This window comes from Sebastes umbrosus, chromosome 6, assembly GCF_015220745.1.
Source record: "Sebastes umbrosus isolate fSebUmb1 chromosome 6, fSebUmb1.pri, whole genome shotgun sequence".
Taxonomy (NCBI): domain Eukaryota; kingdom Metazoa; phylum Chordata; class Actinopteri; order Perciformes; family Sebastidae; genus Sebastes; species Sebastes umbrosus.
The window spans coordinates 11,960,071-11,984,979 of record NC_051274.1 but is presented as its reverse complement, the minus strand read 5'-3'; the positions used below and the strand labels follow the sequence as shown (position 1 = coordinate 11,984,979).

General features: G+C 37.6%; 2 protein-coding genes and 1 long non-coding RNA gene across 4 annotated transcripts; 1 reads left to right on the top strand and 2 right to left on the bottom strand.

The window, feature by feature from the left end:
* Positions 1 to 1,089: 1,089 nt before the first annotated feature.
* LOC119489513 (SAP domain containing ribonucleoprotein) lies at positions 1,090 to 8,944 on the bottom strand. 2 transcript variants are annotated; one of them, XM_037772036.1, is made up of 11 exons: positions 8,802 to 8,944; positions 7,023 to 7,122; positions 6,695 to 6,738; positions 6,532 to 6,605; positions 6,022 to 6,073; positions 5,680 to 5,753; positions 4,518 to 4,555; positions 2,833 to 2,858; positions 2,674 to 2,742; positions 2,499 to 2,585; positions 1,090 to 2,341 (listed from the first exon to the last, which is right to left on the bottom strand). In XM_037772036.1, the coding sequence occupies exons 1-11, from the start codon at positions 8,832 to 8,834 to the stop codon at positions 2,300 to 2,302; spliced, it is 639 nt and encodes a 212-aa protein (XP_037627964.1). In that variant the 5' UTR covers positions 8,835 to 8,944; the 3' UTR covers positions 1,090 to 2,299. The 2 variants fall into 2 exon arrangements, with proteins under 2 accessions (XP_037627964.1, XP_037627965.1); XM_037772037.1 differs by lacking the exon at positions 8,802 to 8,944 and adding an exon at positions 8,539 to 8,679.
* Positions 3,629 to 4,510, bottom strand: LOC119489515. Its single transcript, XR_005207193.1, has 2 exons — positions 3,935 to 4,510; positions 3,629 to 3,671 (listed from the first exon to the last, which is right to left on the bottom strand). It is a non-coding gene; the product is annotated as an uncharacterized LOC119489515 (long non-coding RNA).
* Positions 8,945 to 12,961: 4,017 nt separating the features above from the next.
* Positions 12,962 to 24,580, top strand: pmelb (premelanosome protein b). Its single transcript, XM_037772030.1, has 12 exons — positions 12,962 to 13,063; positions 15,338 to 15,433; positions 15,750 to 15,896; positions 16,546 to 16,674; positions 17,088 to 17,249; positions 18,646 to 18,975; positions 19,983 to 20,183; positions 21,530 to 21,667; positions 21,762 to 21,864; positions 21,959 to 22,164; positions 22,246 to 22,336; positions 24,151 to 24,580. Exons 1-12 carry the CDS (start codon positions 13,006 to 13,008, stop codon positions 24,311 to 24,313), a joined length of 1,824 nt encoding a protein of 607 aa, XP_037627958.1. The 5' UTR covers positions 12,962 to 13,005; the 3' UTR covers positions 24,314 to 24,580.
* The last annotated feature ends 329 nt before the right edge of the window (positions 24,581 to 24,909 follow it).

Here is a 24,909-nt window from a genome sequence, read left to right as displayed (position 1 = left end):
AAAGGAGAAACAATGACTTTACACTACCACTAGACAACCTACTGAATTTATAAACATTACAGTTTATTAATTTTGCAATTACTGTGCACCTGTCTAACACAAATAATATACATTTTTTATTTTATGTGTATTATATTTTAACTTCTGAACTATTTTATGTGTTAGATTCTCATTTTTACTTGCGTGATTTTCTTTTTATCCATATTTAAAGAGCAATGTAGGAGGGAGCCTGAGAAATACAAATTTCATTGCCAACTACTGCTTCACTGTAATTGTTGTGCAAGTGACAATAAGGTTGAAACTTGAAACTGACTATCATTTTTTTTTTGGTAAATACAATCATAAGCATGATGTGTTTTGTACCCTCTTTGTGGTACTGAAACAACTGTCAGATTTGTATGAATTCATTAGTGACAGTACCCTCACTTGTGTAACATCTGGGCCAACAATAACTCAGTGGGACGTACAGTCTGAATGCTTCAGCCTCAGCCAAGTCTAAAGTAACTCAAATCTCACAGCAGCCAAGTTTAAATCCAAAATCTGAATTCTACACTTCTGTGAATCCCTGAGAGGCCACAACAATACTGACTGCAGTCCAGAGCACATTTTGTGTCCCATAAAGCAAGAATTGTTATTACACTTGGATCATCGCTCACTGGAGTATTGACACTTTGTCATGCATTTTCACTTACACATGCCACCAGCAATTTAATTTCCAAATCTAGAATCATGATCAAATTGTACATATATCGAATTTGATTTAAAAATTGTTTATGTGATAAAATACTATAAATAATGGTTACAGAACCCCTGTCTAATTTTGTGAATGATCACCCTGAAGGTTTGTTCATCACAGGTTAAATGGTTATAGGTATGAATGTCTACGATACCAAAAGGATTCATAAGAGACAGTCAGTACTGAGGAGAATAATACAGGTAAGGTGATTAATTATTACTCAATAATGAATAATTATGTTTCTCTTTGCGCTCATCATCAAGTCTGTGCCTCTCTATGATAAACTCCAAGTGGGTATAATAAAGATACACATACTGTAGGATAAAAAAAAAACAAGTGAAATGAAGCAGATATCCAAAAATTGAAAACAATTTATTTTAAATCACAAAATGTTATAAAATGGACAGATAACTGAAGCAGTATACCAATTGGATTCCCAAAGATATAACAGGAACATAATAGGTAATCTGTTAAATCAAAAGTACAATTAAATGCACAGTAAATACAAATAAGTGAGTTAAATCATTTAAATGGATTATTAGAAAAAGGTTTGTTTAGCTGCATTACTTCCAATAAACAGAAATACAGGATTTACTTTACTCTTTCAACTATCATAAACTAAATGTTTTCAATGTTAGACTTTACTTTTTTGTTTTTTCTTGGCTTTTGAAGGAATGTATAACACATTTTCTATTTCCACGGTCAAAAATTAGAATTTTTCTTGTTGCATGGATTATAATGAGAGAATATTTTTAGAAACGTTTTAGTCCTGCATACTGTAGGAGAAGTAATGAACTCTCAAAAGGACCAAAATGTCTGGATCTAGATTTAAGACAACTTTTATCAAGCAAAGATGTTGAAAGTTCACGCTTCATGCAGATGCTTCACAGTCAATGCCTTCATTGCTTCAACTTGCTCACATTTTCTGTTTGATTTGGGGAATTGTGGGTGATTCAATGCACCTTTTTGATTTAAAATTAAGGAATCACCCGAGACATGGATAACTAATTATCCCCCCTAAACAGGTGGAAAGCTGTTACTGTGAAGCAGCTGCAGGAGCTCTTTGACTAGTTGCTGGATGAAGACTTGATGAGTGGACTTCATTGCAGATTTGAAAAAGCAGTGAGCAGTAAGTTTAGGAAAGAGGAGTAAAACAAAACCTCTATGTTACACAGGAGCGAATACTGCCCATGTATTTAGAAACACACCTCGAATTTCTACATAACAGTAACAAAAATGAAAAATAACATGCTTGAAGGCCTCCCAGGACTGAGAAAATGATGCTCCAGTAAATAATAAATAGGAGGTTTGAATGAAATGTTTTTTTCCTGTTTCCCCCCCCCAATTTACATTAACCACTGACTTTGAGGCTCAGTAAATAATTGAAAGTTTTTTCCTAAATGTTTGTTTTCCAAACCATGATAAAACTTACAAATTTATCTTTGATTTAATTATACTTTTGATTTACAGGAACCCTATCAGTGAAATCTATCGTAGTCGGGGATTTCTGTTGTGCAGTAATGAAAATGCTTTACAAAAAAAACACAGACTCTAAGACATTATTCACACTTTTCCAAATCTTTCAGCACGCTTCATTTTCTTTGCCTGTAGAAAAAAGAGAAAGAAAACATCAAGATTAAAACACAACCGCTCCCCCTTCAATCCCTCTTGCCCTTTTATGTTTAACTCACTGCATTGTGATAAAATATAACCGAACACGTTAAACAATAGCAAAAATGTAAAGAATGGGGGAAAAACCTACCTCGACTTCGGCTGATCCAACTGAACCTGCAACGACTGAGCCCCCAAACCTCTCCTTCCTCTTTTTCAGCTTTTCATCCTCTTCAATCTGGAAAAAAAATGGCAAAATTAAAACTCCAAAAGGGCAGAAAAAATATCTAAACGTGTGAAAAATTTAAACTTAAGACTGTAGTCACCTTTTGTGAAACGGATGAAACGTTCATGCCAAATCGTTCTGCTCTCTTCTTCAGCTGATCGACGTTCACCTTCATGAGACACAAAAGAAGTTCAATTAACATCATCTCATTAACTGGAGGACTTAAAGAAACGTGTCAACTAAATGATGCCACACTTACGGGGGCTTTACTGTTCGCAACGGCACCTGTTTGGGAGACAGATTAAAAAAATTGTGGGGTGAGAAGCTGCAGATAGAAAACAGTGAGACCTTTAACATAAACTTTATGAAAAACATGTTAAAGCTTTATGTTGCCAAAACAGCATGATATATATGATGTTATGTTACATTCTAGCAACTCCAGTTTGTTATACGGTTGGACGCTGGGAATCGATCTCCTGGTATTTCCTGGGAATTCTTCCAAAAAGGTAATGTAAAGAAAGAATAACATAAAAAACTAGTAAAGTGCACTGAGCAAAATGCAGATCTCCGCCAGGTGTGTCTGCAACGACCCACTATCTGTAATGTTAGACCGTAAGCGTATTCAATGTGTTTTTCTGTCGCACGTCTCACACAACAGATGCACTCTCATATTAATCTATGCAGCTGTCTGCACCAGCTCCGTGCAGCTAAACTGCAGTTCACATTGTACAGTTTACGTCAACGTTTCATGTTAACTGTTTAACGCTTCCTCTGAACAGAAACTGCCAGTGCTGCTGTGTGTTTAGTTGCGTTAGCTGTTAAGGCCCTGACACACCAAGCCAACGGTCGGCTGTCGGGACAGTTTGGGGCCATCGGTGAGCGTGTGTCGGCCTAGTTTTGCTTTGTGTCTGCACCATCGGCTCTTGTCTGCCCGTGTCGGGAGCTCGTCTGTGAGAGAAATCACTCTAATGGGTTGTTCAGCTTAAGAGAATCAGTGCACAAGAGAAACAAAAGTGAGGAAAGCAAGCTAACGAGTAAAGTAGTAAAGTATTTTTCATCTTCATCTCATCTGATCATTCCAATACAGACTACTACAACCTGCTGGTCTGGAGAGTTATTTCATCTCAAGCAAGCGCAGAACGTACGTGTTAACTGGCCGTTGGCTTGTCTTTGCAGTGTGATCAAAAATGCAACTTGTCGGCCAAGACAAATGCGACGTAAGGCGGCGCAACAGTCGGCCTTCATTGCCGTTCTTTGATGTCGGCTTGGTGTGTCAGGGCCTTTAGCTCTCTTAGCTGTATTAGCATCGTTAGCCAAACACACTGCAGGACTCTGCTGAGCACCGGCTGCTAACAGCTAACTAGCTGTCCTCCTACCGACATGAGAACACGCGCTCCATTGTAGTAAGCGCTCGGTCATTTGGTAAGCGCTAGGAACAATAGCTAATCCATAACTGAAACAAGATCCCAGATTGAAGCAGTTGTTGAGCAATTGCGGCCCCTACCGGCCGGTAAAGGGTTGTGAGGAGTCAGCAGTCAATGACATTATAAAATAGTCAATAAAATATGTTTTTCAAAAAGAGTGAATCACTGCAACCACAAGAGGTCCTTGAGCATACAGTCACAAATGAGCACAAAAACATTAGGCTGATGGGTCCAGCAGTATGTGAGATTAGCCGTGGACAGACAGACAGATGCACACACGCATACATAATCTCAGCCAGGCGTAGATAACTAACAATAAACATAATTTTCTGATTTGTTATCCAGAGTTCTGGTGGTCTTTATGGTGAGAAATCCCAAACAAAGACTGATGTATTCCTGGGAAGTAACAATATTAAAATCACAAAAGACCTTTCAATCATAGTTCACTGTTCATTCATTTTTGGCTCAATTGAGAACATAGAAAATCAGTTTAGTAAAAGAGCAAAGAGTGACTACAGACCTGAAGCGGGACTGGTATTCTCGGTGGATTCACCAAACCTGAAGAAAAATAGCATACTCATTTCAACATGGCCGTGTACATTTACTTTAAATATAAATCCAGTTTATACCAATTTAGGAATTATTTTCAGAGTTTTGGCTACCATTTATATCAGTTATGATAACAGTGATCTAATTACTGATGCATTAATGTGTAGGGCATAGACTTATTTTGAAGTGTACAGGTTCACATTTCTGGTGTTATAGGTCATTTTCCTTCACTTCCCAAAGTGTCAATAATATGTTTTTATGGGCGTAAATATGGCGTGATGTAGAATATGTACACTTTTCAATAAAAGGGAATGTTCTGCATTTTAACAAAAGGATAGAGTTTGTTTTCTTCTGCAACTGAACGTGCTGCACTTCATCTTTTTGTTCTGGACTTTTCCGTGAGGACGTATAGACTTGCTTGACTCAGTTTACTGTGTTTTGGCTATATACAGTATGTCAGGTTTCTTTAAACAAATAGAAAGTGAAGTATTGAGGGGGAGCTAAAGTTTTGATTACTTTCAAGCATATATCTGTAGATTAGAAGAGAAGTTGTCAAGGAATGACTGATGACACCATGTTGGCTCATGTAGGGTATTTAGTGATAGTTCCCAGTATTATACATGCACAGAGAGCATTTATGCAAGAGATACCCTGTGAATGCATTGTTTCTGTACGATTGCAGGTACGTGGGTTTATGCATCTTCATGTTGTAACTTTTTTTCTTTGTAATATTAGCGTGCATATTATTCTCTCCCAGATCATATTATCTATAAAATTAAAAAGTGAAAGCACAAAGGGGTTATAATTCCTCATTGCACAGGAAAAGTATGTTGATTCAACGTTGAACCAAGAAGTCTGTCTGTAAACAGAGATAGACGTTTACAACAGACTGAGTTTGATAAATAGTTTTACTACTCATCTTCGTTTTCTGATCTAAGCAAGTTTAGTTTACCTGTTTTTTGTTTTTTTTAAAAAAGGTACTTCCAGCTTATTACAATTTCATTTTTCTAGTTTTGACCATCATTCTTGTGAGTAACGCTAACATTGTGCTCTCTGAGGTCCTTCCTGAGATTTGAGGATGCAGCAACATTACTAAAATAAAGTCAGATGGGAGGATCCTGGTAAAGACTTACCTTGCTGCACGTATGGCCTTTTTGCTTTCAGCTGTTGCAGGCAGGTTGAAACGTTCAGCTCTCTTCTGTAGTCTCTGCTCAACAAAAGGTAAGATTTTAAATCAGAACACAAGCTGCTGGCAGATGTGTTGGTTCTGCTGATGAATATTTGGATGTAATGAATCTAACATGTATAAATATGAGTTCTAAGGTTTCACACCCTTACACACTTGTGAAGAGTGCTGAGAGTTACTGTGTATAGCAGTTCCTGTTTTTGGGAGCCCAGATATCACTTCCACATGTTACATTGATTTCTGTATTAAAATATCAAATTCTTAGTGCATGCAAATGTGTCATACGTACTTCACCGGTAGTTGATGGAGGAGTTATTTTCACCACCTTCTTATCAGCAGGTCTGCAAGAAAAAAACATGGAAAGAAGTGGGATGACCAAAGACTGATTAGTGGTGAAAACTAAAGACACATTATAAATCTGTGTTTATCAGTCTGGGGCTGACCATGTGGGACGTTTCTACACCAAACCTGATGACCAATAACACCCCACATGAAGCCATTTAGACAAGATGTACGCATAATGAGCAAAACATGAATTTCAGCCATATAACCCAATCCTAGGTTCAAGACTATTGTGTAGTCATAAATAAACGTTACTACTCAACATTAAAGGAATGGTGCAACACTTTAGGAAATGCTTATTTGCTTCCTTGAAGGCAGTTGGGAGATAGTTAGCTTAGCTTAGCATAAAGACTGGAAGCAGGGGGAAACAGCTAGCCTGGCCTAGCACCCCTAAAGCTCACTAATGAACATGATATATTTTGTTTGTTTGTTGTAGACTAAATGAGAATAAACTTACGGCTCGCACTCAGTAGACTCAGAATCCTTCTCATCATCTTTGACATTGTTGGCACTCTCAACTTTATTGAAGTCCTAAAAAGGAAAATGGAAACATTTATCAAAACTTCACAAAATGGTATAATGAGGTCTGAGAGGGGAATGGAAAGCATCAATCGCATTACCTCCGTATCCTCTGCCAGCACATCATCTACATCCACATCTTCCTCTGTTGGTTGGATTAAGGGATAAAGAAATGTTCGCACCACCAGAGATCAGAAAGGAAGAAGGTCAGAAGGAGAGATCAGTGCTTTTAGTCACAATAAAGAATCTATAAAAGACAATGTGCAAGACACTGTCTCACTATACATCAGGAGCTAAAAGCATCTCATAACAGAACTGTAAGTAAACACAAATCATCTCAATTTGATCAAGTCCATGTGTTTCTGATTACAGTCCATCCATCCACTTGCATATCTACACCATGTCTAAATGTGAAAGGTGTCGCCTCACCGTGCTCCTCCAGATAGGCTTGGAGACGAGCAATGAGCTCTCCTTTGTTTCCCTTGGTGTCCAAACCTCGGGCCTCACACTCCTGCCGCAGTTCAGCAAGCTAAAACCACAAGAGAGACAGAAACAGTAGCCTACTTTTAATACACCAAGCACCATTTAACATCCTAGTCTTGCTGGTAATGATTTTCATTGGGACAATTTCTTCAGTACAAAGTAGTCCCAAATAAAACTGCTCACAGATTATCCACAGTAACCTGCACAAAGTTTCTGGAAAGCAATGTTGCTATTGACTTTTCTAAATGTTATTTTCAATGCTTTGAGCACCAGAATACTTTTACTGAAGTAAAAGTAGAAATAACCCTGTATAAAATACTCCATTACAAGTAAAAGTCCAGCATTCAAACGCTTACTCAAGTAAAAGTACAGAAGTATTAGCATCAAATTGTACTTAAAGTATAATACGTAAAAGTACTCCTTAAGCAAAACGACCCCACTCAGACTGTTATATATATTCTATACATATTAATGATAAATTAATGTAAGCAGAATTTTAGTGTTGTCAATGTAGAGCTAATTTTAACTACTTATACAATGTATATTCAATGGTGGAAGAAGTATTTCAACTCTTTATATTATTTATTATTATTATTTTAAAGTAAAAGTACCAATAACACAATATACAAATACTTGCATGTAAAACTCCAGCACCCAAAATGTTACTCAAGTAAAAGTACACAAATATTACCAGTAAAATGAATTTGATTATGCAGGATAATATATTATTAGATCATTAATACTGATACAGCATTTAAATGTTTTTACTGGTCTTTATGATCATTTTAACTACTTTATATCCACTGTTTGGTAATTTAATATATGCATCATATTTTATGAGATCACCATTTATTTTGTGTGTAAATTAATCCATAACGTAATAATAATAATAATAATAATAATAACTAAAGCTGTGAAATAATTGTAGTGGAGTAAATATTATATTCCTAACCACTGGACACAGCTTTATAATAATAAGTATGTATAACAAAATTTAAACTGATCTTATGTTTTACATGCTAAATCTTGACCTGAATAGTAACTGTGCTGTGGAATAAAAAGTACATTTCCCTCTGGAATATACTGGAGTAGTAGAAGTATATAAAAAAGTACCATCAAATGAAAACACTCAAGTAAAAAACACAAGTACCTCAAAACTACTGAGCTGTAAATGTACTTACTTCCTACCACTGTTTAGTATCTAGGCTGCTGTAACTTAGTTTTATAGTAGAGGTTGTGCAGACAGCTTGTGAACAACCGGAGGAACAGACGCACTAAACGTGAGTTATATGACCGACGGAGGTGAAACACACTCCGGTTACCGACGTCGCTCATTGAACCGGACCCGGACACAGATGGCGGGACACTTTCTACCTCTAACAACAGGGGCTACTTTTACAGTTTTAATCAAACATTACACTTCTATCTGTTAATTTAAACTAACCCCGAGCTGCTTATTGACCTTAACGTTGTGTATTGAACACATATCTCTCGGTTGTCCGGTTGTTCTCCGGTTGTTCTCCGGTCGCCTCGCAGCTGAATGAACAGCGTGAACACACGCCGGCTGGTTCCTCTTCACTACCGGAGGAAGCGTTTATACCTCAAACCGCTCAGTTGTCTGTAACTTCACTCTCTGGCGTTACACCTAACATCGGTTACAAGATGATTATAACTTATTAAAGCGCCTAATGTTTGTAATAAAAACACATTTATGTCTCTACCAACCTTCAGCTTCTGCAGCTCGATCACTTCGGCCATCTTTCTTTGTTGATGTATCACTTCCTCCAATCAAAGAGGAGCCGCTCTACTTCTGAGCTGCTCCGCGAACTCTCACTGTGACTCACAGCGCCACCCGACGGACAGGCTGGGGAACTGCAGGCGAGTTCAGGTGTTCTCAATCAGAAACTATGCACATCATTTACTTATGTTAAAATACTAATACAACAATGCAAAAAAAAATATGCCATTAAGTTAGTTAGTTAGTTAGTTAGTAAGTTAGTTAATTTATTTTAATTTCTGGGTCATGCCAAACACCTGGCCCATCCCACATTTAAAGGGACTATTTGTAACTTTGTACGCGCATAAATGTAGCGGGTCGTCACACATGCGCGCTCCCATATGCGCGTTCGCGTGTAGCCGCTGTACCCTCCTCCTCTGCCTGCTCGCCTTCACTCAGACAGCTCAGCTCGCTCCACCTCTCACTCCACACTGCAGAAGAGTTAGTTTAGCTCTGAGAATATCTAGTGAATGCACAGGGGACGTTTGTGCAGAAATAACTGCTGCAGCTCCTCCAGACCAACAGAGGTTTTCCGTGTCTTGTGAAGTGACAGAGCTCTACAGAGATTTACGTTGTCTTCTCGTTACCGACCGGGTGCCAGTGTCTCCTCTGCTCTCTCTGGCTGCAGGCGGAGAGAGCAGAGGAGACTCGCTGCAGAGCCCCGCTGCATCAGCCTGCACTTAGGCAGGAAAAGCCAACACTAGGATCAGATCTAAATCATGTTCATGGAGAGACCTTCGTCTGGTCAGCAAACATTACTGCCAAGCAGCTGAAATATAGAGTGATATTGTGGTTTTAGCTGACTTGTGTCGCCTCACTGTTTTGAGTGATGCTTGTTCAGGTATATTTAGAGCGAGCAAGCACGAGCCCGACGCTGACTTTCGTTGATTTCACGGCCACAGGTGTCGCTGTTAAGAAGCATTTCTGAAAGTTACAAATAGTCCCTTTAAATTTTAGTAATGGTGGCAGAGGAAAGAACACTCAACAGACTGCTGGCCATAATGGGCAACGCCAGCCATCCTCTGTACGCCGTCATCACCAAACAGAGGAGCTCGTTTAGCGGCAGGCTGCTGCTCCCCAAGTGCTTCACAGACAGACTCAGGAAATCCTTTGTCCCCCGAGCTATCAAACTGTACAACACCTCTCTAGGGAGGAGGGCGGTCTGCAGGACACATAATAATGCACACAGTGCACTTTCATAGACTAAGCTACTGGAGTTACCCTGCACTATACTCATTTTTAACAGTCTCTTCTGCACTATATTCACTTTTTTAATAGTCGTGTATCACAGCTGTTACCCTGCACTATATTCAGTTTTAACAGTTTTCTTCATCTCCTTGTATTTTTATATCTGGTATATTTTTTGGTACTTTGCACTACTAACTTTTGTACTGCCTTTTTACTGACATGTTTTGCACTATGGAACTGTGATGCTGGAAACTTGAATATCCCTCGGGATCAAAAAAAGTTACTATCTATCTATCTATCTATCTATCTATCTATCTATCTATGTGATGACAAGACACCACTATTTCACAAAACATACATCTTCCGGTAATAGCCTACATATAAGAGCAAAAAGATAAATGAATTAATAAATAAATTCTTTCAAATAAAAAACATTAGAGCTGTCAATCGATTAAAATAGTTAATTACAATTAATCGCAAATTAATCACACATTTTGTATCTGTTCAAAATTTACCTTAAAGGGAAATTTGTCAAGTATTTAATACTCTTATCAACATGGGAGTGGGCAAATATGCTTGCTCTATGCAAATGTATGCATATATTTATTATTAGAAATCAATTAACAACACAAATCAATGACAAATATTGTCCAGAAACCCTCACAGGTACTGCATTTAGCATAAAAAACTATGCTGAAATCATAACATTGCGAACTCAAGCCCAACAGGTAACAACAGCTGTCAGTGTGTCAGTGTGCTGACTTGACTATGACTTGCCCCAAAACTGCATGTGATTATCATAAAGTGGGCATGTCTGTAAAGGGGAGACTTGTGGGTACCCATAGAACCCATTTTCATTCACATATCTTGAGGTCAGAGGTCAAGGGACTCCTTTGAAAATGGCCATGACAGTTTTTTCCGTAACAAAATTTAGCGCAAGTTTTGAGAGTTATTTAGCCTCCTTCATGACAAGCCAGTATGACATGCTTGGTACCTATGGATTCCTCAGGTTTTCTAGTTTCATATGATGCAATGTTTTACAGTATGCTTTCCTTCATCTCATGGGTCTGTATATACATGTTGAGGCCTGAAGGGAGTTAAAGGGTTCATTATGAGGGTCTGAAGACTGAATAGGATTTGCTGTGAATGCTGACATTGTTTTAAAAAAGAGGTTTAAACAGTGAATGTGTTTGGCACACACAATACGGAGACAAAAAACTAGTTCTCGGGGTAGAAGGACAAAGCCGGATGAATTTAGGGAGTCACAAGTGCTTCAATAATCCTCATTAACGCTGCATTCCTCACTTTCCACAGCTTCTCTTAGCAGACTGAGTGACCTATTGTTCTAATGACACAGAAATGAACAACTTCTTTTTACACTTCAATATTTCAGACATTATATTCAATCACAGCATCATATTTAAATATATCAGCTAATAGAGCTTCTACGACTTTAAAGTATTTTTTCTAGAGTTTTAATGAGGTGGATTTATTCATCATTAGCAACGTGAATTTCAGAGTAAATCCGTAGAGAATTAGAAATAATAAAACGGTCAGCCCAAAATAGGTCAGGTGATTTCAGCAGAGATTTAGGTGACCATTCATATTGTATTTGCAAACACGTGTTTTGTGGAATTGTCACCGAAAGACCCAAAAATGCATAACTCTGTAATCTCATGATTTCAATAAGATCCTGTTGTATTGTACTGACCTTTAAACTGTCTAATTAGTCATTTCATTAATCAATGCTAATTATATTTTTTGTCGGTTTTGTATTATTCTGACACAGGCCTTGCAATATTGTTAACATAAGATTATATAGAACTTTATGTATCCTGAAGGAAATTGTGTTGCAGCTGTTGCACTACAAAGTAGGAAAGAGTGCAAATATAAAACATTAATAATAAGGTTCAAATCCAAAATATTCACATACCAAAAATATAAACATGTTTACGATATGGATCCTAAAAATTTGCATGAGAAGGAATAATTACACAAGGTTAGTATTATTGTAAAATATTCACTTTACTGTTGATACAAGATATAACTGTACTACAGTATATTCAGTGGTGGGAGAAGTATTTCAACTCTTTATATTATTTATTATTATTATTATTTTAAAGTAAAAGTACCAATGACACAATATACAAATACTTGCATGTAAAATTCCAGCATCCAAAATGTTACTCAAGTAAAAATACACAAATATTACCAGCAAAATTAATCTGATTATGCAGAAATATTATATTATTAGATCATCAATACTGATAAAGCATTTTAATGTTTTTACTGGTATTTATTGTTCTTTTAACTACTTTATATCCACTGTTTGGTAATTTAATATATGCATCATATTTTATGAGCTTATCATTTATTTTGTGTGTAAATTAATCTATAACGTAATAATAATAATAACTACAGCTGTGAAATACTTGTAGTGGAGTAAATAGTACAATATTTTCCGCTCTGAACTGTAGAGGGATAGAAGTATAGAGTGAAATAAACTGAAAATATTAGGCAAAATATAAGTACATGCAGTACTTGAGTAAATATTATATTCCTAACTATATATATATATATATATATATATATATCACTGAACACAGCTTTATAATAATTTGAAAGTTATTTCTTTTGTTGGGTTTATGCACACTCGAGCACGTCTCGTGATCTAATCTGTTGCCATGCAAAAAAGAACTTGTGGAATTCTGCATTTCTTATATGATTATGTGCTTCTTTCTCTGATATGATCCAGAAACCTTTTACTGTAAATACACAATTCACAAATCAGTCCAGGTGCCCCTAAAATCTGATTGGAGGAGGTCTGCAGGGCTTCGTGAGGAAGGAGGCGTTTCTTCTGCTAATACTCTGTGTGAAGTCAAATATCAAACAGTTTATAAAGCCTGATCTCTGTGGTCTGGTGCTCACTAAAGGGATATTTCATACAGAGGAGTTGCACTGACGATGTGGACATCTGTCGTGCTGTTGGTGTTGCTGGCAGTGGCTTCACCCACTGTGGCAAGTAAGTACTGACAATACATCTTCTATCTTCCAAAACAAAGTATTTCAAAGTGAGTAATTCTTTCTCAGGGTAGTGAAAGAGATTATTCACTGAGAGTTTTACAAACTAAAAGATAGAAAACATCAATAATCAAAGTTATTAGTCCTTTTAACAGTGGTGCAGGAAGTACTCAGATCCTTTACTTCAGTAAAAATGGCAATACTAAATGGATAATTTTAGTTAAAGTATCAAGTAAAAGTCCTCATAATTCAGTAAAATGGCTGTTACTCTATTATATATAATTTATTATTATGAATATATATGAATATATAAATATCATATTATATATTATTGGATTATTATTACTGTGTATTCAGAATTTTACTGTTATAGTTGATCAAGTGGGAGCCAATTCTAACAATTCTTTTAACATATTGTTGGGTAGTTTGAGCATTGTATTTTATTGGATGACCATATGTTTGTATAAAGAATCTAAGTAAGTTGTAACTAAAGCTGTCACATAAATGTAGTGGAGTAAAAAGTACAATATTTCCCTCTGAAATGTATTGAAGTAGAAGTATAAAGTTACATGGAATTAAAACATGACTTTATATTACGTGATATTACAGTTAGAGTCTTAATTATGTTATACGGTGTAGATTTTATTTAATCCAGTCTGAATGTTTTTTACATCTGTTTCTTTGTCATAATTTTCCCAGTAGAGTAGTTTAGGAACTTTCTTAAACCTTCAGTAAATTGGCACATAGCAGCTCTGTCAATCAAAGTTTTGGTGAAGCGACCTCTGCATTTCAATAAAGTAACAATTTTCTTTCCTTACATGGAGGTAAACCCAGTTTTCTAATAATATGTTTTGATCTATAAGATCTGAGTCTAGTCCAAGATCCAGTTTCATGTTTTTTCCCATGACCTCTGTATTCAACCATGCATGACACAGAATGTGACCTCTGTGAAGCAAGGCACCGACTATTTCTCTTAATCCTTTTATTCTTAAGTTAAAGGATAAGTTCAACATTCTTTCAAGTCTGTCTTGAAGCATCACGCACATGCCCATGTGTGCACTGAAAGAGTTACTGGTCGCTGTAATGAGTCCTCCTCTCCATGCTGGGCCTGAAGAGATAACAAAATGTAAAGGACAGAGAAATACATTTCAAGACATGCATATATTTGACACTTTGAGAAAATGTCATGACTTTTAATGTTTTTAATAGAAGTCAGAGGAATGAGTCATTTTCCAGCTGTTCATGCAAAATCTTACATTGATAATATGAATTTTCATTTTGCAATTCACCATTCAATAATAAGAGTCATGCCAAAAGGGAAACATCATCATCAGCGTGAGGCCGGCCCCTGATCAATATACTCCCAAAATCCCACGGAAAAATATAAAACAGTTGCAGCAGAGTTTTTTTTAAATTTATTTTTATTTTATTTTATTATTTATATATTTTCTTTCATATAAATGTATATATTTTTTATACTTATTTTATATTTATATGTGTGTGCATGTGTGTAATGCATGTTTTTGTACAGGGGTTGGGCGGAGTGGAAAGGAGGGTGGGAAAAAGAAAATAGGAGAAATGGTGACCTGTAAACCCGGCACTGTGTTTATTGTTTGCTATGTTTGCTAATGTTTTTCACCACTATAAACTTTTTCTTTTAAAAGAAAAAAAGCAGGAAAAACATCATAGAGTTAAACTAAAAAAAAGTCTGATTTAGCTGTTGATTGGCTCTTTTATCTGCCATCGTGTTTAATCCAAACTCAGCCGTGTGACATTGTTAATCTGTGATAAAAGCATGCACACTCAGCTGAGCAGCACATGAGAGGGATTGGAGGGATGAGAGAATTATATTGGTGATATAACTCATTTGAACTTTGGTGGGCAGCTTCAATCACCTTCACATTTTGTCATTTCACTGGTGGTAAATATCACACAAAATATATATAAAAATACAAAATATATAAATTCCAACAATGGAATTTTGGAAACTGTAAACCCAATAAATTTTAAGAGTGTATTAGAATAAATCTAAATATATGCTGCAATATCTCTGAAAAATAGGAGAAAAATAGGAAAAGCTTAGTAATATTTATTTTATTTTATCTACTGGAATCTTCATATCTCCATATAAATTTAACTGTATGTTCGCTGTAGACTATTTTAACATTTTCACATGTTCAGCTGAGCTGCTGTTCACTGGGGAAATTAACATATATAACATATATGTGTATGGAGCAGTGTTCACATTCTGTTTTCAATATGTTTGATATTTCAGAGCCCAGAAACCGTTTCACTCGCTATCCATCATGGAACAATAAGATGTACCCAATCTGGAAAGATGGAGACCCACGATACAAAGACTCATGGAAAGGTACAGCTGATGAAATATTGTGGCATAATCACTTTTAAATGCTCATATTTTCTTTACTTTATATATATATTTTCCCCCCAAGTCTGTTTGGGGCATTTTTGTTAGAGTGGCAGGAGGGAGGGATTCTATTACACAACAAAGATCCCTTGGGACATTGTGATTGGTCTTGGTATACCTCTTATTACTTCTGAAAAGAAAAGAATCCAAATGTCTGAATCATGTAATTACTCTGAAGCTCATTAAACATATTTGGAGACCCAGACTTGTTCATTTTGTGTTTATTGCTCGGTGTTTTCATGTTTTTTTTTCCGTCCAGGTGGAAAAGTGACTTTCAATGTGGGGAACGATTCACCGACTCTGACTGCAGCCAAAGTTACTTTTACCATCGACTTGGAGTTCCCACACAACCAGAAGGTTCAGCCCAATGGAGACGTTGTTTGGGCGGAAGACTGCATAGTCAATGGTAACACATACGCTACACACACCCAGGACAATACAGACTTTACTGTGTTTTTAGTGGTTGTCCTCACTGAGATATCTCAACAACTGTTGGATGGATTGCCATGAAAGTTTTGTGCTGATATTCATGATTCTCAGAGGATGAAACCTGAAGACTCTTGTGATCCCCTGACCTTTCCTTTAGCACCACTATGAGATTGACATTTGTGTTAATTGGTGAAATGTCTCAACAATTATTGGATGGATTTACATTGGATTTGGTGCAGACATTACAGTAATGTCCTCCGGATAAATCGTAATCACTTTGGTGATCCCTTAACTTTACATTTAGCACCATCATCAGGTCAAAATCTAAATTACAACACTTTGATTTATTACAAAATACCTGCAAAGCTAATAATATTCCCATCATTCTCAGTTGCACTCTTGTGGTAATTAGCAAATATTAAGCTAAGATGGTGAACATGGTGAACATGGTGAACACCTGTATGTTAGCATTGTCATTGTGTGCATAATGCTGACATTAGCATTTAGCTGAAAGCCTCTGCTCTGTGGCTAAGTATAGCCTCAAACAGTTTCTAACATGGCTGCAGACTCTTCTAAATGTCTTTGTCGGGTCTCTAACAGTCACAACACTCTTGCTCCTGCTACAGGAACAAAGTACCATGAGTCTGAACCAGTATACCCAACTCTGAACTCAGACTGGGAGTCTGTTTTCCCTGATGGGACACCGATTAAGAAGGACAAGAGGCCGGCCTACGTGTTTGTCTGGAAGACCTGGGGTGAGTGGAGCCGCCGTCTTTTCTGAGGGTCACAGAGTTTGTTAAGGCACATGCCATGACCTGAAATATGAGCCAGGGGGGATTATGTATGAGCCTGATCGTATGATCAGATTATGTCAGATTATGTCACTTCATCTTTAAAACAAACAATCCATGAATTTCAGTTATAGGATTCAGAGTTTGCATGTGTTGATGGCACAAGGTTTCAATAATATTGTATGTAAAAAAAGTGTCATGAAAAGTAAAGTGTATGTTAGCATTTATATCTTCTTCAAGCAAGCTCTGACCCTGAACGCATCGTACAAAAAGTTTTGTATTATTATTAGATGAATGCCTTAAGATGATGTATAGATATTTGTAGTAAAGAGACAACAAAGTGCATCTCATATCTACTCTGGATGCTCATTTGGCAGGTCAGTACTGGCAGGTGGCAGATGACTCCTCTTCCTCCCTGACCATTGACACAGACAACATCCCACTGGGCTCCTACACCATTGACATCGTCATCTACCACTACCGCAGCAAGGAGAAGTTCATCCCTCTGGGATACGCCTCCACTCAGTTCTCCATCACTGGTTAGGAGACTGTATAAAAAACTTTGTTAACATTAATATTTTCTTTGGACCCTCTCCCTGGCCAACATCCTCAAATAATAGAGTTTTTACAGAAAAGATTTCTTAATTAAAGGGACTATTTGTAACTTTCAGAAATGCTTCTTAACAGCGACACCTGTGGCCGTGAAATCAACGAAAGTCAGCATCGGGCTCGTGCTTGCTCGCTCTCAATATACCTGAACGAGCATCGCTCAAAACAGTGAGGCGACACACGTCAGCTAAAACCACAATATCACTCTATATTTCAGCCGCTTGGCAGTAATGTTAGCTGACCAGACGAAGGTCTCTCCATGAACATGATTTAGATCTGATCCTAGTGTTGGCTTTTCCTGCCTAAGTGCAGGCTAAGGCAGCGGGGCTCTGCAGCGAGTCTCCCTGCTCTCCCCCTGCTCTCTCCGCCTGCAGCCGGAGAGAGCAGGGGGAGACACAGGCACCTGGTCGGTAACGAGAAGACAACGCAAAGCTCCGTCACTTCACAAGATACGGAAAACCTCTGTTGGTCTGGAGGAGCTGCAGCAGTTATTTCTGCACAAACGTCCCCTGTGCATTCTCTAGATATTCTCAGAGCTAAACTAACTCTTCTGCAGTGTGGAGTGAGCGCGCGTTCACGTCTAGAGGTGGAGCGAGCTGAGCTGTCTGAGTGAAGGCGAGCAGGCAGAGGAGGAGGGTACAGCGGCTACACGCGAACGCGCATATGCGAGCGCGCATGTGTGACGACCCGCTACATTTATGCGCGTACAAAGTTACAAATAGTCCCTTTAAGGTGAAAGTTGTGGCATAAATACTTGTTACATTTTATTGGATTGTTTCTCTTAAAAACCTCTTATATCATTCAGATAATCCATAAATAACCCCTTATGAGTTAAGGTAAAATCAGCTTTTGAGGGTTTTTAAAAGCACCTTAAACTGTGGAGATAAACAATCAAAACCCTCTTATAGACATTGATCCATTCATCTATTAATTAATCTCAAATTTGCATCTTAATGGAAAAACTACTAATTAAGGTGTCAATACCTGTAATGTTATTATAAATTTTAAGTTTTTTTTTTACATTTTTAAGGGATTGTTATCCATTAAAATGAACCAATACTAACTGAAAGCACGCATAAGATCCATTAAAGACCCTTAATAGAATATGTAGGATCGGCTCAAATTAAAAGCCAAAGAAAGTAAAGAAAATAGTCTATGACACAGGACACCATTATAGTAGGATTCTCAGGTATTAGTTCATTAGAATGTGCAACGCAGAATCACATCATGTTAATATAATTGTGCACTAAATAAGACAACCTGTACTTATTCTTGTACTGTAAGCTCTAAAATGTTATTGACATCATTATTTGTTGTTCTCCCCAGATCAAATCCCTTTTGCCGTATCTCTGGACCAAGTGAACGACATCGTGGCCGGGGACATGCGCTTCATCCAGAACCGGGCGATCGCCTTTACCATCACCCTCCACGACCCGAGCCAGTACCTCAGCACCGCAGACATCACCTACAACTGGGACTTTGGGGATGAAAGTGGAGCCCTGATATCCAGAGAGCTGACCGTCACTCACACCTACATCAACTCTGGCTCATTCAAGCCTAAGGTGGTGATCCAGGCAGTCATCCCAGATAAGGCCTGCGACCCAGCTGATCTGCCAACCAAGGCCCCCGGTCCACCTACTCATCACGGCACCACAGGTAAAGAACAGGTGTTAAACAAACATGTTACATTCTAGTTTAGAATGAGTCCTTCATATCTACAAGAGCGGGTCCTCTTCACGGAGTCCACCATAGTTGCTCCACCATGTTTCTACAGTAGCTGAGAACGGATAAACCAAACAATGACTCTAGAGAGAGCCTTTAAACATTACCTGAAGGTCACCATAGTTCTCCGACACGCTTGGGAAACTGCAGTAACGTGAGCCACAGAGTGCTAAACCGTGTTACCGCCAGCCGTCGTCTGACTTCCGATGCTCCTAAAGTAGTGTTATAATGGTAAGGATAGTCTCTGAGCACTCTGCGGCTCACGTTACCTCAGTCTTGGAAAGGGAGGAGTGAGCGGAGGGGTACTCAGTTGGTTGCAATCTGCAACCACACCACTAGATGCCAAATCCCACACACTGTACCTTTAAGTACAATTTTGAGGTACTTGTACTTTACTTGAGTATTTCCATTTTACGCCACTTTATAGCCTACTTCTACTCCACTACATCTCAGAGGGAAATATTATATAATAATATATTTTTTTACTCCTCTACCAGTATTTACTACCTTTAGTTACTTTGTAGATTCATATTAATAAAACAAAATAAAATAAACACTTATTGATCCATTGAAGAAATTCACAAGATACCCGGCAGTATGGTAAAAAAATATTAAAGTGATTATTGATGCATCAATAATTATAATCCAATAATATAATATATATATTATACTGAAATGGCCCTTTCTGTATGATGAGTACTTTTACTTTTGGAACTTCTAACTTCTTCTAACTTCTTTAATACAGGACTTTTACATGTACGGTGACAGTATTTCTACACTGTGGTACTACTTAAGTAAAATATCTGAGTGCTTCTTCCAAGAAAGCGAATATTTCCTGAAATGTCCAACTTTTTTCAGCATGTAATAATATTTACAATATTTGTAGTCATGTATGTTACCTCAGCTTCACATGTACACCTACATCAATCTTCTCTATTTAGTGAAAGCTGCTGCACTGGCGTCTGCTATCCCCATACTGGTTTCCACCAAGGCAACTGGTCTGACTGTCAACATGATTCCTTCAGACACAGAGGAGGACAACACTGAGGATGAGGCCTCCACTGCCCCCAACACACTGCCTGCCCAGGAAGCACCCACTGTGGTCAACCCTGACATGCCTGCTGTTAGTGAGGGGCAGACAGGTGAGCTTTTTAAATAGATGTACATATACTGTTATTTAGAACATCATTTTACCAGAAGATCACTTGTTTGATTTGTGTCCTGTTAAAGTGCAATATACCAGCTGACCGACTGCCAGATGAGATAAAATCATCAGCCGATTTTCTTAAATGTAAATGTGATGTAAATCTTTAAAGAAACTCTGCCTGTGCTTTATCATTTGAATTCTGATTTGCATGCTGATTCAGAGTGTTCGGCTCAGTTTTTCTTATCTAATTTGATTCATTTATGGATCTACACCAATCCAAGGTGTAGCATGTTAAGAAAACTTATAGCTCAAGTCATTTATTTTATTAATAAAGTGTTTCTGTCAACTTGATATTTGATGAAAGGCTTTTTCACAGTACAGCGCAGAATAAAAGCTTCTGGTTTCATTATTTACAGGAGGCATTCTGCATGAATGCCTTTAGCCGTGTTGAGTTTATTGTCCAGCCAAGGCAGAATAAAGTCCTACATTCAAATCTTTACTTGAATAAAGTACAAAAGTATCAGCCTCAAAATAGACTCAAAATACAAAAAGTAAAAGTACTAATTTAGCAGAATGGCCCATTTAAGAATAATGTATATTATATTATTGAATTATAATTGTTGATGCATTCATTTTTACATCATTTTGCTGTTGCAGCTGGTAAATGTGGAGCTATTTGTTTTGCTTTATTTTCTGCAGGGTAGCTTGTGAATTTCACCAAAGGATCAAAAAAGTTGTATCCATAATAATATATCATAATGTAATTGCTGATTATATTTTGTATTTTCAGTCTGAATCTGCAAAGTAACTAAAGATCAAAAGACAAAAGTAGTGGAGTAAAAAAAGTGCAATATTTCCCTCTGAATTGTTGTGGAGCAGAAGTATAAAGTAGCATAAAAAGGAAATACTAAAGTAAAGTACAAGTACAATAAGGGTTCAAGGTTCTTTATTTATCATTTCTGTGTACTTTCATACATAAAAACGAAATTTTGTTTCCCAATCCGTACATACAATACATACAACAACCAACAATAACAACCATGACAGTAGACAATCAGACAATAAACGACAAGTCATTAAACCAGTTTCCACACGTGGACGAACACTTAGAACGAACAGACAAACAGTTTGACAGATCAGAGGTATACAGATGTATTTAGTTACTTTCCACCACTGGTTAAAGCTGATGCATCCAGTAATAATGCTATTTTGCACCGGCAGAATTTAGCTATCAAACCACTATACCAGGCAGAACAAACATAATCAAAATAACACTGCACCAATGTCATAAACAATCAGTTATTAGTGAACTAATACTCTGCTGCTGTTCATTCTCACCAGATGATAAGCAAACAGTGACCCTGACGGGCCGGGCTAAAGTGGTAGTCGTTGCTAAGAGGGAGGCTGATGATGAACCCTCTGACGACGACTGTGTGATATATCGTTATGGCTCCTTCTGCACCGGCATCGAAGTGTTTGGTGAGTTACCTTTCAATAGCGATATGTTCATCAAGATGTAAAACAATGAAAACCTGTGACATCACTCTCAGTGACCTCTTGTCTTTGTTTTCAGAGGGCATTGAAAAAGTAGAGATTGTACAAATGGACAATGCTGTCATGGCAACACCTGACATGGGTAGAAATGTTGTGGACATCACTGTTACCTGCCAGGGAAGGTGAATGATCCTGCACTTAACTTGATCAAATAATCCTTTAAATAAAAGCATGTTATTGTTTATTCTGACTCACTGGAGCATCTTCTTCCTCCAGTCTTCCTAAAGAGGTGTGCAGCGTGATCCTGGATGCAGAGTGCTTGAGGCCAATTCACACGGTGTGCAACATGGTGGAGCCCACCAAAGAGTGCCAGCTGGTGTTACGTCACTTCTTCAATGACTCTGGTGTCTACTGCATCAACGTGTCCATGGCCAACGACGTCAGTTTAGCTGTCACCAGTGCCAAAGTCAACGTTGACATAGGTAACGCAACACAACCACTATACAACAGTTCAGTACATGTCTGCTTTATCCTGCTTACTGAATGTGTGATCCTTGTTTCAGGTTCAGGTCTGTCCTCTCCTGGCACCATCGCCGTTGTGTTGGGTGTCCTGGTACTCGTTCTAGCAATAGGAATAATGGCATATTCTTACAAGTAAGAACTGACTTTCCAAATTACAATTATACACAATCTCATTTCTTTACTTTGAGGGGCACGTTTGGTAATATTCTATATTTGTCTTATTGTCAACACATCCCATGAAAAGTGAAGCCAAAGATTGTTGCATGTCATACCCGTGGATACCGCATTGGCTGCTTCAGCCTGTTGCTGCGATACGTCAACGCCATATTGGGGAAGTCAGGACTGGCCTGTTAACAAATACAAGTGAACCGGGGAGCTGTCGTTTTTCTGGATAAAAAGCACTATAACATTTCTCAAATGTTTTTAATGAGTCGTTTTTATATTCAAGGGTTTATGATGTAGCCTACGTGGAGTAGAAAAATTATTTTTTGTCTCTACAAGGCTATAATCGCTGCTAGATGCTCAAAAGAGTGTGTATTAATGTTATGTTTAACATTACGTGAATTAATTATAACCTTAACCCCTTATAATTTTACTTTCCTCTGTAGCCAGTTACCCAGTTATGCTAAAAAATACTTTAACTATTGGCGTTTAACTTGTGTACCTGCTAGTTAATCTCCACAACATGTTAGCGAACCTAAAATAACTTAAAAATATCATTGAATTAAAAAAGTTAGCTAAATATTGCTGAGAGTCACTGTTCCAAAACTCAAGACATCAGCATTATTGTTTGTGATATCTGACACATCGTAAATTTCATGTTTTAATCATGATATTATGTTAGACATGAAGATCTATAAGCTAACATTAGCGTTGCTATTGGTAGAGAATTAGCTGACAATAACAAACGCTAGCTAACATTAGCTCTTATCTGATGAACTACGGAAGCAAACGTTTTGTAAAGATGTAACTTAAACTGTAATGTTGATGATGTGAAAAATTCTTAAAGGAAAATGTGTCATGAGAGTACAACTTTTTAATAATTAACTATTGAACCTCACCATATCAACAAACAGACCAGCCGGTGATCCATCAACCGGACCAGTAACATTACTGTACCGTTTTTATCCCAAATTTTGTTTTTCGGGGGAAATTTAACATACAATACTCTGTACTATAGATGTTTAAATATAAAAATGACTCATTAAAATCGGTTGAGAAATGTAGACGTAATGGTGCTTTTTATCCAGAAAAACGGCCACGTTCACTTATATACAGGCCAATCCTGCCCTCCCCAATATGGCGGTGACGTTGACGTACAATCCAAAGGCCAATGCAGCATCTACGTATATGTATCTATGGTCATACCCCCATCTCCCCCCCAGTTTCCTCTCAACCTCTTTACTGTCAAACCGTCCAATAGAAATGAAAATGCTGAAAAAAGATCTTAAAACAAAAAACAGACATTGTAGTTTGTTTTGACTCAATCCCACATGTAGACCTACTGTCCTGCTGGTGAATACTCACTAAAGGTCAAAGTGTGTATTAATCTGCGGCTGAAATTAGTCCCAAACAAACAAACAAACTATTTGCATCTGTTTGAGTAACATTTGCTAAAAACTACATTGCCCAGCTGTTTGAGGAAATAACTTATTCACATTTTAAGTTAACAGTAGGTGGCTATAATCAATGGTATATCATGTTTCAGCTCATTGTTTTGATTTTACAGCAGCTTTACTGTTTCTGGTTCACTCTCACAGCTCTCATAGTATCATTTTTGGCTGCAGCTAGCAGTGGAATACGCGCTATACCTTTACAGCCCCAAACAGCAGACAGACTAAGTGACATATAGCTGGTGAACATAGTGGAGCTTTTAGCAGCGAAAGAGACGGATACAGTATTTCCTTCAGGAGTTGGTAGTTGACATTTTGTGCTTCACTCAACAGGCGCTTTAAGGCCTACCGTCCTCTGAAGGAAGGACTGATTGCGTCTGCAGACCAGCAGGTCGGCCGGGCTCAGGCCTGCTCCGGAGCCTCGATGTTCTGGAAGCTGCTGAACAGACGGGGAACTGTGGACGACTGCCCTCTGTTGCAGGAGCGGCCGGTGTGAACCAGCCTCAAACCACCAAATACAAAACCAAGAAACTTATGATTTGCAAGTTTCTACACCTGAGATGTCTTTTTGTACTTTTTTTTCTTTTTTTTACATATTTTCTAAATGACAAACTCAAGAATGTGTAACATTTAGAATTTTTTCGATTAAAAAATATACTGGAATTATACTTTAGACATGCTCTGATCTTTTGTACCTACAGCAAAAGTGTATTCTTTCATTTGGACAAAACTGAATTTGAATGTTTTTCCAATAAACTTTGCTCAAAACAGTTGTGCAGGCTTGTTTGACTGTGATTCATGGCACTTTTCTAAGCAAATATTATACAGATTGAGAAGTCAGTTGAGACATACTGTATATCATTTTTCATGAACTTATTGTATATTAATAAGGTTTCCTACATAAATCAGGGACCCTAAATGGAAAAAAGCATTGTATTGCTGTCGAGGTACCAAAGCTTCAACATGGCAGCTTATTGTATATCAGCTTATTAACGACAAACTGTAATACTTGTGTTATATATTTAGAAGTGCATATATGCTGCATAATTTAATAAGGGAAGATTTAAATGCTCATGGTGTTATGAGTCTACA